Below are 12,931 nucleotides of genomic sequence, written 5' to 3'. Positions count from 1 at the left end.
CATCAGTATTGCTGCTTACATTCAAAGCCCTATGAAACTGCCAAGTACAACTAATAAAATCTATTCATATTAATAATTATGCATTAAAGCATCTGTCTGACAAAACAGACCGGATCTTCTTAGGATCTTTCACTATCAGTCTTCCAGTATATAGCCAAAGTCTGTAAAAAACTCATTTCAACTGCCAAATTTTCAAAGCAGTTTAAATTTTGTGAGCAGGCTGAAGATCTTTCTAGGTGCACATATAGAACATACTTTTAATATACATTTTGAATGTTTTTGAATGTTAGAGTATATTTCCTGCATCTTATTTTATCATTTTTGTGTCCAGTTGTGACTTTCCTCTTAAACTTAAATTTTTTCTTCAAAGTTGAAGTACTGGCTTCATATCTTTCTGCTGCTAATGAATCATTCTCCTTTTTTCTTCATCTCCATTTCTGCTTGGTTCTGTGGTCAAAATAGATATACTGAGCATTTTGTGTATAATTTGAGTGAAACTGTATGCTCTGACAGAGAAATTTAAGAATTAAACTTTCAATAATCTTAGAAGCAGTAGAAAATATTTCATACTAATAAAATCCATCTGTTTTCAAACTGTTGCATTCTTTTTCCACCTAAACCTTTCAAAGCAGATGTTTGAGAACTATGTAGTACTTGCATGAAGTAACCAGACCTGGCAGCAAGCCTAGATGACATAGGTAGGTGGTTTCAAGTGCTTTGCTTCTATATGTTGCCTAAAGAGAATGCTGCATCTCTGACTGGAATCTAAACAGCGTTAACGCTGAACTCCCCTGAGTGAAGTCACCCAAATGCTAACAACCAGGCCACCTGGAGAGCTTTGAAAGACAAGATTGCAAAATTGCACTTTTGTGACCCACTTTAGACTAATCTCCTATAACTGGTTTGTAATCATTCCAAGGACCAAAGTGGTTGCTCAGAAAAAAAAATGTTAACGATCATCTTCTATAGAATACAGCAATGAAAGAATTTATCCAAGACAGGGCAGTGTTCAGCAGGTCTTCAACAACTTATTTCTTCTCATTTTCAGAGAAGTACTTTCTCATCAAACTACAAGGTAAAGCTTTCAAGAACTGAGAGGTTGCTTTGCTCTTCCACATTTTTTAACCATGCAGTTGCCGAGTGAAATCCCTATTAGACCACTGGAGAACAGATGGGAGATAACAAGGAAATGTCTTTCATGAATGAAGTACAGAATTATTTGGGAGAAAGGAAATACAAGTTCTAATCCCTGCGCTCAAGACAGATGTAAAATGTATTAAAGGTTCTTAGGGTATATTCTGAGTTTTTAGGTAGCTTGATTCCACTTACAGCTGTTACTGGTACTTAACGTGCACTCAAATAGGGAGAGAAATAGACTGTCCACATATACAGTCTCTCCTGCTTTCTCCAGCGCTAGTAGCCAAAACTCACTTCATGTATCTCCTCACTTAAAAAGCAGGTACATATTTTATTTTCATATCAGCAACATTATAGACAGTTAGAAATCATGAGCTAGACATAGACAAAATTATATGTTCACAAATGAAACTACTAACTATTCTTTCAGAATATTCAGTGCTGCTTACAATCTTTGGCTGGGGAAGTTTTAAAAGATTTTAAGAGATACATTTTCTCAATGAGGAGAACAAAAACACTGAATTACAAATACTCCTACAACAAATCTACCTGACTGGTTGTTTTAAACTTAGAGAATGTCTTCGCATGTGGATTTCTTTTCCGCCAAGTTGGTGCATTGTAAGATCCTGAAGAATATTTGTCTGCAGAAGAAAAAATAAAAAATGATCTCTTAATTTCAGCCACATTTTCAGGAAAGATTATCTCAGTCTGCTATGTGATTTAAAAGTAACATTTACTGAAGTATCAATTGATGGATCAGATGAATCATACATCACCCCTGAAATTCAAGCTATTATTAAATATAGACTTTACATTTGGTACATTACAACATTTGTAAGCTTTCACCATTTCCACGATGCTCACAGATTCTTCAGAATCAATGTTTCTGTATTGAAAATCCTTCAGAAGAGTCAATTGCTTTTAGAATAAAGAAATCCATAACCCAACATACTCTTTTATCTCTGCCTGTAAAAGCATTAGGTGCAATATGTTAATGAATAATCATTCTGTATAAAATTTGGTTAAAAACACTTTTTTACTGATACCCATACTTTCTTTTAACTCCAGGTTAATTTAATTAATTCCAACAAGTAAACACATAATAATTCTGTTTTCCAGTTTACATGCAGCATCTAAGTACCATAGTTTTCAGTTTGGGTACAAAATCTTTCATTTGTGTCAATCAGAATTTCTGGTTCCAAACCCAATGGCTCAAGTAGTCTTCAAAGAAAAGGTACTGAAAATCGTGATAGTTCTTTGTATGACAAAAACTCTGGACAAAATTTCTTTGAAATGCTCTATCCCTTTTCTAGACTGGGAATTTGGTAACATATATATTTTCCATTAAGAACATTCAGTCTGCTATTCTTATATAAACCTCTTCAGATTTGAACAAAACAAATGTTAAAACAAATAAACAAAAAAACCCACCAAACTGTTAGTCCCTAAGACTGAGCAATGATGTTGAGATTGATTTCATTTACATTTTGTCATCTAAAAACAATAATGTGTCAAGGGATGTTCCTTTTATTGGGAATAAAGACAGGAAGGCACCAAAAAAAGGAGATCCAACTTAAAGATAAGCAAAACTGGCAATGTATTATTTTGCTATTATTTAAATTATTTATCACTCTATTTGTCACTGAAGTGACATACAAAAAACCCCACAATTATCAAAATATTGATGAAGACTGGAAATAAAACCGAAATTATGTTACTATATTGTGTGAAGCTGAATCAGAAAGTTAAAAATAAGTGAAAGATATGAAATTAATTACATCTGAAAGAGCCAAAAAGTAAAATGTGAGATTCTAAACCCCACTCTAAGCTTCTTGTAAAATTCATGACATGGTAGGTATTATTAAGAAGACAGATGGCAAAAAGATGAAGGAGAACATTACTCTGAAAGAACAGCAGGGAGAATGAATTTGGTCCTCCAGTTCATATAGACCACATGAGAACATAATAATGTATATCACAAAAGTTCAGAGCAAACTTAAATTGGTAACAGATGTTTGAATAAGGTCCAAGACTTTGTTTATTCTGGAAGAAAAATAATCATAAATAATGAAAAATAATCATAAATCATACGTAAAATGAAATACTAGTTGCAAAGACAAAGACAAAAAAATAAAAGGTCATTCCTTCATACCGTGCCAGAAGTGGTACAAGAAATATTTCTTGAGAGGAAACTAAAATTCTACTGGAAAACAACTCCTACTACTATTATTATTGATATCTAGAGTAGGGCGATTATTAAAGTGGAATATTATGAGGTCTACTAAACATTATGTTTCAAAAGAAAGAAAGGAAAAATAAGTGAGAATCAGCACAGAGTTTAAGTGTGTTTGTATCTCTGCCTATGGATATTACCACAATTTAATTATGAAAATTATGCCGGATTAAATTTACTCTTGCCCACATTTAGTACCTAAATAGGTACTCTTATTTAGATATAAAAGCCTAAATATTCACCTGCAATGACAAACATGAAAGCAGCAGAATACAGTCAGGTATTTTAAGAGTCATTTTAAGAATTCTGTGTAAGCAGGAACTCACCTGTATATCCATTACACTTTGGTTCCTGTATGACTCTGGTATTACGGTAGAAAACATACGCTGACCTTCGAGGTTCTGCAGAATTGAAGTAAGTGTTTCTTTCAGTCTGTCTCACAGAATGAATAGAAGAAGCAGTTTCATCATCCCTCCTTTGATAATTTCGTTGGTAATTCGGTGTAACTTTTGAGTATGAAGTGGGAATTCCTAAAATTGGAAAAACAAATTTATACAGTAATGTTGTGATATTACTCAAAATTTGACATAGTAGAGAAAAGTGAAGGCTGGAAGACAAAATTAAAAAAATATTCTGTACAGATAATCCTCTCAAAATATAGGTTGTCCATGTGCAACACAAAGAATAGAACGAGGTAGTACTAAATTATCTAATAGTTTAGTTCATTGAAATGGATAAGCCAGCTGTTTTCTAAAAATACCTTTGCCTGTTCCTGTATTAGGTGAGTTTCTTTGCTCCTCAGAAATCCATTTCTTTTTCTTTACTCCCTTGAAGTGGTATTTCCTCACCTGGTCAGAGCTGTTTGTTGCTGAAGGATTTAAACAGCAAAGATTTACTTTTCAAAAAGCACACCTTTTCTTCCCAACAAATGCTATGATGTGTCGAAAACCTAATCTCACACTTCATACACGCGTCTCCATAGGTAAAGAACATTCTTTTACTCTTTAACTATTTTGCAAGAATAGTCACACAAAATAAAAACAAAAGTTGCTACATTTCCACAGTTGCCCAGTTCAAGGTCTCAAAATCCTGATAGGAAGCTCAAACTTCAACAATAACAAAGTCCAACAGTACTTTGAACGAGTACAATTACTTTGATTGATTCTGTCTCAGAATGTTTCCCATTAAGAATCAGAAAATCTTCAGTAATACTGTAAAAAATAGAATGTCGTGTAAAAATCAGAAAATATACAATAATTAAGTACCTTTTATATTTGAATATTTTGCAGTTGGTGTTTTTTCAAAAGGTTGTGCCTCCCTTCTTTGTCCATTAACATATTTATTTCTCCGTGCCGCAAAATAATCACCTCCTACAGAAAATGAAGAAAAGCTGAAGAAAATAATGCATACTAAAGAACATACAGAAAAATTAAATGTGAACAATTTTTATAATTACATTTTCACTGAAATTAATAAAAAAAAATGCACAAAATATAATAAAACCAAATAGACAATTCCTTAAGGCCCCCTCAAGCCCTCCCCCTTCCCCCTCAGCCGCCCCCCCCCCCAAAAAAAAGATAAACATTAAAAGTTTTAAATACACATGGGTATAATTTAATTACAGAATTGCTTCTCACTGGTAGCTTTTTACTAGTGACAGTAAAAATCACCTAAAAGAAAGACATGTACTACACATGACATAAGTCATAGTAAAAGAAATAGGTGGATGAGAAGCTGAACACCAGCCAGCAGTGTGAACTGGCAGCCTGGAAGGCCAACTATATCCTGAGCTGCATTAAAAAAGGGATGACCAGCAGAGAGAGAGAGAGAGAAAGAGGTGATTTTCCCCTCTCCTCAGCTCTCGTGAGGCCCCATCTGGAGCCTCCAGAACAAGAAAGATGCAGAGTGCTTGGAATGGGTCCAGAGGAGGGCAACTAAGATGATGAAGGGCTGAAGCAGGTTGAGGGAACTGGGTTTGTTTAGCTTGGAGAAGAGGCGGCTCTGGGGAGACCTCATTGTGGCCTTCCAATACCTGAAGGGAGCATATAAACAGGAGGGGGAATGGCTATTTATGAGGGTGGATAGTGATAGGACAAAGGAGAATGGTTTTAAACTGAGACAGGGGAGATTTAGGTTAGATATTAGGAGTTTATTAGGTTAGATATTAGGAAGTTTTAGATATTAGGAAGTTTATTAGGTTAGATATTAGGAAGTTTTAGATATTAGGAGTTTATTAGGTTAGATATTAGGAAGTTTTAGATATTAGGAGTTTATTAGGTTAGATATTAGGAAGTTTTTCACACAGAGGGTGTTGAAGCACTGGAACAGGTTGCCCAAGGAGGTTGTGGATGCCCCATCCCTGGAGGCGTTCACAGCCAGGCTGGATGTGGCTCTGGGCAGCCTGGTTTAGTGGTTAGTGACCCTGCACACAGCAGGGGGTTGAAACTGGATGATCATTGTGCTCCTTTTCAACCTAGGCCATTCTATGATTTTATGATAATATGTAAGATACATTTATACTGTTTCATACTTGTCTGAAGATAGAACATGCACACCCCTTTGCTCAAAGCTAGACCAAGCATCCCTACCATGATAATGAATTATTTTGCACTGACAAACTAAGAGGAGAAAAAGGAATAATACAGTAAACCAGTATTTAATATTTACGAAGAAAAAGGAGCAAATACTGGTAAGTAAGCATACACAGATTGCCCTGAAAGCAATGTCTCTTGTAGTCATTCCTACACTTACTTTGTTAACTTCACAAGCCACTTCTTTGTCCAAAATAAAAGGGAAAAAGTCAAATGTAATCAGCATGAAGGCTTTTTATATTTACTATAATCTTAAAACAAATGGAATCATAAATGGTATTTACAATCTTTACAATTAATGGTGTAATATTAGGAGGAGTGCACATAACATGAGTAATAACAAAAAAGCTATGTATTTCAATTATTATTTTATATTTAAGAAGTGAAGTTTATTGCAGGCATAATGATTTATGGCAGCTCTCTTTACCAGATTATGTTCAGTACCGAGAAGCCAATGTTAATTACCTTCATTTTCATAGGATTTATCATGTGTTCTGCTAATACACTGCACTGATACTTTCCTTCCTGAAGTCTCTCTCTCTCTTTCCACATTATTAAATTTTGTAGGAATTGTATTACTGTCACCTGGAAAGGCAAAGAAAGAACATTTTAGCTCCCTGTGCATAAGCATAATAAATGAAAATGTCATTCTCTTCCTTCCATCTTCTATTGCATCCATGAATTAGTAATTAGCTCAAAGCAATTTCCTTTAACTTCTTGCTTTATATTCTTCTTTCTCTTTTATTACGCATTTTGACAGTGCATGGTGCAATTAAGCTCTGATGTATATAACATGCGAGTTTCCTAAGGAAATGCTATGATACTCAGGTTAACCTGAGCCATGGTAAGTTTTGCCCACAAAGATAAAAATACCTACCTTTCCATAAATCATGCTCTATTGTTTGCTTTGGTAATTGTTCATTTTCCACAGATAGAGATGGAGATACCATTTCTGTTGACTGGTGTTCCTGAGGGTAATGAATCCTGTAATATTCTCCTAAATATCCCCAAAAGAGGAAAAAATCATATTATTACATTATATATAATATATATTATAAATTATATTATTAAATTATATTATTAGATTATTATATATTTTTGTTATTAGTTGTATATTTATTATATGTTCAAAAAAGGATCACTAATTTCATTACCAGATTTATAGCACATTTCCTTTATTGCTCTTTCCTCTTCAATGTCTTCAGCAGTCTTTTCCAACAAATCAGAAATATCTGTAGGCAGATTTTAGAAAGATTACTCGATATCTTCTCGTGCTGTACAAAGACCCTTCATGTTTCTTAATTATCTAATAACATAATGAATTTCATTTTTGTCATGATTATTCTAAAATGTTATGTTTTCCCAAGTGCAATGGAGCATCAGCTACAGCACCTATTAAAAGACAATTTTTGTTGACTTGAAGTGATTTAAAATCATTTTCAGTATTCATTTGCAAAACATTTGTTTACTCACAAGGAAATCCCAATGAACATGTCATCTGGGACTTCTGGTCACAAAGCTTTTGCCCAGTATTCTTAACCTGTAACATCTGCTGGCACAGCTGGTGAAGTGAGTGTTCCTTATCTTTCTCAGTTAAGATTAATAAGACTTATCTCTTAAGTGAGACACATCCAATTGCTTAAATTCAGGTGTGGAGTGTTTTTTATTTAATATATGTTCTTTGAAATATATATATGTGTGTGCAAACCAGTGAAGCATATTGCATGAACTCTCTTTACTAGATTTAATAACTTTTTTGTAATAAAGTGAGGCCGGCCACTGGATTTCAGCCAGTTTAATAAATCAAATTGAACAAATGACTTGAGCTGAAGGCACACAACTATCTTTTGTAAAGAAACCTTCACTGATGATTGTGTACAGCCCTAACTCCTGTTCAGAAATCTGTTTCTCATAAAAAGAAGTACCTCCTAAATATGCAATTTTTACAGCATAGGTAACCCATAACATGAGATAATCCCAAAGAAAGAAAATACTTGGAGCTGTACAGATCAAAAATATTTTGTTTACCATGAAAATAAATTGTTTCCTGACCTGCTACTGCAAAGCCCTACTGAACATTTCTCAGTACTAACTGGTGGCAGTGCTGGCTAACATTAAGCCACACAGCAAATGCTCAGTCAACACATACTACTAAATAATACGAATACTGGCGAGAAGAGGAAGGTATTATGCGTTTCTAAATGAGAAAATGCCAACTAATCAGACCACCCTCAAACTGAGAACTTGTATGTTACATTAGAGTATTGGGAAGACATCTGAATATTTTAAATTCTAATTGGTGAAAAATGGAATATATGAGTTATACCTGCATCAAAATACAAAACTAGATGCTTCACAGGAGTTAGAAAATACTGGTTTAGTCATGCCTCTGGTAACTAACATTTCTGTTGGAAAACAATTTCAAAAACTTGTCAACAACTTTCCTAAGAGCATTAATGGCTGTGAGAATAAATCAGTTATGAACTACGTTGCAAAAGGTGAAAAACATCCACTCTACTTCCTTGATAGAAGAAAAAGAAAACTTGTTTACTATTCTTGTTGTCTTCATCCTCCTCTTCATCCTCCTCTTTGTCGTCCTCATCATGGCTGAGGTCCACAATCACTGGAGGGTGAATTGGTCTTAAAAAAGCCTCCTGAATTTTGAGCGACTCTTGACTATGGGCTGAATTCAAAATTCCTTCTTGGCCTTCCTGTTGAAATACAGTATCTGCAGAAAAGAACGTGACACTGATTTTTTCAGGAGGGAATTGCAATATGAAATCCAGGTTCAGACCAACAGGTAAACTTTTGAAATAAATATCATATTTAAAGTATCTGCAAATAGATTAATTGTGCCTTTTAGCAAGTATCTTCTTCAGAGTCAGGCAAAAGAGCACCTTCCAAACACAGAAAGAATGAAAATGTATGCATGCTAGCTCCTCTGAAGGAAAAGATAGCATCCTGCTGACTAGTCTTTTGAAAAGAGAAGCATTTTAATCATTCTATGCTGTTTTAAAAAGCCTGTATATCTCTTCCTGCTTGTAGAGAGACAAATCTAAGTAACTTTCTTTCTTCCAGTCTCTTCATAGATAGTTTACAACATAGGGAAATATATGATTAGTAATATCTTGGTTGAAGTAAGTCAATGATTCTAGGACTCGTCTTATAGAAATATATTAAGCATGTTAAACAGCAGGCAGGTCTGTCTTGCTCCACAGGGCATCAATTTTGAAGAATTTAGCACCGTTAAGCACTAAGCCAAATCAAAGTTTAACAAGATTTTTAAGTCTTGAAACAAATATAGTTTTAGTACTTGCAGTGTTACTGTGAGCACCCAAATTGTGGAGTTACACACATTCCATAAAATAAAATAGGTCCATTTTCTAATTCTGATTTTGGGGCGTTACTCCTAGAAAGGGTGCCTTATGCACAGTGTCTTTGGGCATCCTGACTAGTTCATACCGTACCCAAAAGTGTACTTAAGTTTACAATAGCTCTAGCTGGCCGAGGCTGATGTTGTGGATGTGGAAACTGCACTAAAAGCAGTATGGAAACTCATACAAACATCACTACTGCTGCCCGTGGGGACCCATGTGGGGCACTGCCTGAAGGGTGGAACCTGGGGTATGGAGCCGTGTTGCAGCAGTGCTTGGAGAGCTGCAGCCTGTGGGAAGGCCATGTGGGATCAATTCAGGAAGGATGGCATCTCACTGGAGTGACCCCACGCTGGGCAAAGAGTGATCATAAGGGAGCAGCGGACACAAAGCATTAAGGATGGACTGCAATCCCCTACCCCCCATTCCCTTGTGCTGCTTCAGGGGAGGAGGTAGAAGAGAGTGGACAGAGGGGAAGGTGGTGTTAATTTGCTTTGCTTTTAGTTTCTCTTTTCTCTAATCTGTAGTAGTTGGAAATAAACTACATTAATCATTTCTTCAGATAAAATGGATAATTTCAGATGCTTTCTTAGAAAATTACTGGGTTTGTCTACATGTATGAACTTAATATATGAAAATGATAGTGCAGAAAGTGTACTGCACACAACTGCAATCCATTGGTGATATTCACCAATGACAGTTGAGTGTCAGCTATTACATTCTGGAGAAGGAAAATATTTTAATACTTTAGTCCCTGAATGATGCTCTACAGTGAGGTCCAAAAAGACCCTATCAATTCAGAAGCTAAAAGATTAATTATTTCTATAAAACAAAATCTTCAGACTAAATCTGAATTGCATTTTCTATTTACTGCAAAAAAGGATGACTTACCATTTACTACTCCAAAAATACAGCACAGATGAAAAGTTGGTGTAAAATTTGTACTCCAGAAATCTTAACAGTCTAAATTGCCATTTCCTAATTTATCTTTTATGTAATGAGTGGCTATGAAGATTTGTAACATTCCACTGCATAAATTAATATAGAAACCCATCCATATACCAGTACAATTCCTTCATTCACTTTGAACTTGATGGGATAGCCGGTCACGCCTGATTTATTTGCAGTGGTGCATATCTTGATGTTAACATGCACTATGTAAGTGGAAGTTTAAGGATATTTTCAAATATTTACTTATTTTACTAGACAAATTGTTGAGAAAATACTTTTACTTACTGCTACTAGGTGGTAGAAAAAGTCCATTTATAGTACGAGGTTTGCTATGATGGAAGATGCAACTGATCCTCACACAGCCTAATGGCTGCGTTTCCCAGAAACACAAGATGTTGTTGTAGTTTTGCTGTGAGACAAAACATTTTCAGACATTGTAAATGTAAGAATACACGTGGACTATACTGACTAACACACACTGTACTGCAAGGAATAGATAAGTAACATTTAGGAGGACCATACAGCGGTCTGCTAAAATGTTTAAAGTTATCTGTGCTTAAGCCAAATGATACAGAACTGTTGCCAGATAAGAATAGAGTAAATGTGTCTACGTACTCTCCTGCAACATACTCCACTGCAGGCATTTTATGAGATGTTGGGAAGAAAAAAAATATTTTTATTGTATACCATATTTATTTAATTTATGTGTGCCCGAGTTTCCTCTTCTACAGAATGGGATAATCAGACCTATCTCAAATGAAGTCTGCTGTATAAGTGCAAATCTCACTCATAGACTCTCTTAAAAGACATGGAGTTGTGGAAAAATAAGGACAACAAAACTCAAAAACATAAAGATGCCTTAAAAAATGGAAAATGTATTAATTTAAGAATTTTTAATCCTTGTACAGACTCATCAGACATGGATTACTAAACAAAGGAATAAAACTCTTTTGTTTAATTCCCTATTCAAAAACACTTTGGCACAAGAAAGCCACTTTTGACTTCAGACTAAAATCGTTCTTGAAGGAACTCACTCCCTTCTCTACCTTTGTGTAAACACCTCCCTTGTCTACATGATGTACACAAGGTATCACAGCTAAGAGGTTTTTCACAGTAACAGAATCTTCACTAGAAATCCTAATTAGGAGAAGGATTCTGAGGCTTAGACATACTAAATTCCTATATACGATGTATTAGTGGCTGTTTTAAGTGAGAGTCTCCTCCAATAAAACTTCTTTTCATTAATGGGAGAGACCATAGAGCAGCCAAGAATAAAAATACTATAATGAAATATATTTACAAGTTACCAAAAATGTTCAGGATTTGATGTTCTGAATCTATCATTACACTGCCTATGCCATCTGCCAGTTGTTTTTTCCTATGACACAAAGAAGCTTAATGGGAAAAAGAAATTATTGACATTGTTTCATTTAGTTATTTAATTATTGCTGCTTCACTTCTACATAATCACAACGCTGGGATTATACTGATTAAGATTTTTCCAGATTATGTCTGTGTACATAGTGCACAATTAGCACATTTCCAATGAAAGTCCCTTTCTTTAGTCAAAATTCTATTATCCGCTTTATTAAAGTTTTTTGATTCTAGCATTGTCTCTGATCATACAATTCACTTTTCCCTATAACCTGAGCTATCATTCTCCAGCACATCTCAAGGAAACTCATAATTACAAATAGGCATGTGCTCAAGAACAACACTCTGAAGATGGGAAAATCAAGTTTATATTTGGGATATGAACTATATGCCAGCTGAGAGTTGCAAACAGCAGACAACCAGCTATTTCTTAAAGAATTTGTCTATTTATTTTTTTTAAGGAAAACAAAGACTTTGAATTGCCTGAATTCTCTCCAAAATAAATTGGAATATTCCCATCTGCTTTGGGGAAATAAGTTTCACTCAGCTACAAACATTAGCAGCTGAAGGGGCAGAATCAAGGAGCAGCATCTCAACACCACATTGCTTTTGGAATTCCGTCAATATAGCTGGTTCATGCACTGAGACATGCTGGGATTTGGAGCCAAAGCCTGCCTCCAAAGCATTAATACCTAAAACACTAATGCTCAAATAGATACAATAACCAGGAACTCTGTATCTAGCCTGGATTTTTACCAGTTGGAAAGTAAATATTTCTTTAAAGGACAAAACTCATTATGAATGGCTTCAATTTCTATAACAGGCTTCAAAGAAATTCAGGTAGTCAGTGTAAGTGGAAACTATAAACATGGTCTATTCATTTAATATAACATTGACAGATAAAGAAAGATGAGTGATGAGTGATTTTTAAGAGGGATTTTAAACTTCTTCGCTTCCTGAGTATCTGAGCCCTAGTCACAGGAATAATTAGGACAACTCGCCCTTCTCACTTCTGAAAAATCAGACAATTGATTTACACTTACTGCCATGATAAAGACATAGCAACTTTTAACGTTAGGTAATAAATCTCCATCTAAATATGCATGTATCAAAGAATTCAAGGACGCTGACCACTCCAAAATCTATTGCATTTACCTGTGCGTATGGAGAATAAAAGTAGCAGTTATTCCCACCTTCAGCCATTTTCACTTCTTATGCATCTACTCTACTCGTTTTATTCAGGCAGATCATACATTAAAACATAAAAGCTA

The 12,931-nt window shown here is 34.9% G+C and overlaps 1 protein-coding gene across 1 annotated transcript; it reads right to left on the bottom strand.

The window, feature by feature from the left end:
• Nucleotides 1–408: 408 nt before the first annotated feature.
• On the bottom strand, nt 409–12,863 carry LOC306949289 (uncharacterized protein C12orf50 homolog; the record flags this gene model as incomplete). Its single annotated transcript, XM_079539143.1, has 11 exons — nt 409–447; nt 1,687–1,778; nt 3,697–3,900; nt 4,131–4,238; nt 4,636–4,740; nt 6,427–6,546; nt 6,839–6,958; nt 7,116–7,193; nt 8,513–8,689; nt 10,572–10,695; nt 12,816–12,863. The coding sequence occupies 11 exons, from the start codon at nt 12,861–12,863 to the stop codon at nt 409–411; spliced, it is 1,215 nt and encodes a 404-aa protein (XP_079395269.1).
• Nucleotides 12,864–12,931: the final 68 nt, after the last annotated feature.

Source organism: Tetrao urogallus (assembly GCF_951394365.1).
Source record: "Tetrao urogallus genome assembly, chromosome: 1".
Lineage (NCBI taxonomy): Eukaryota > Metazoa > Chordata > Aves > Galliformes > Phasianidae > Tetrao > Tetrao urogallus.
This window is presented reverse-complemented; position numbering and strand designations above follow the sequence as displayed.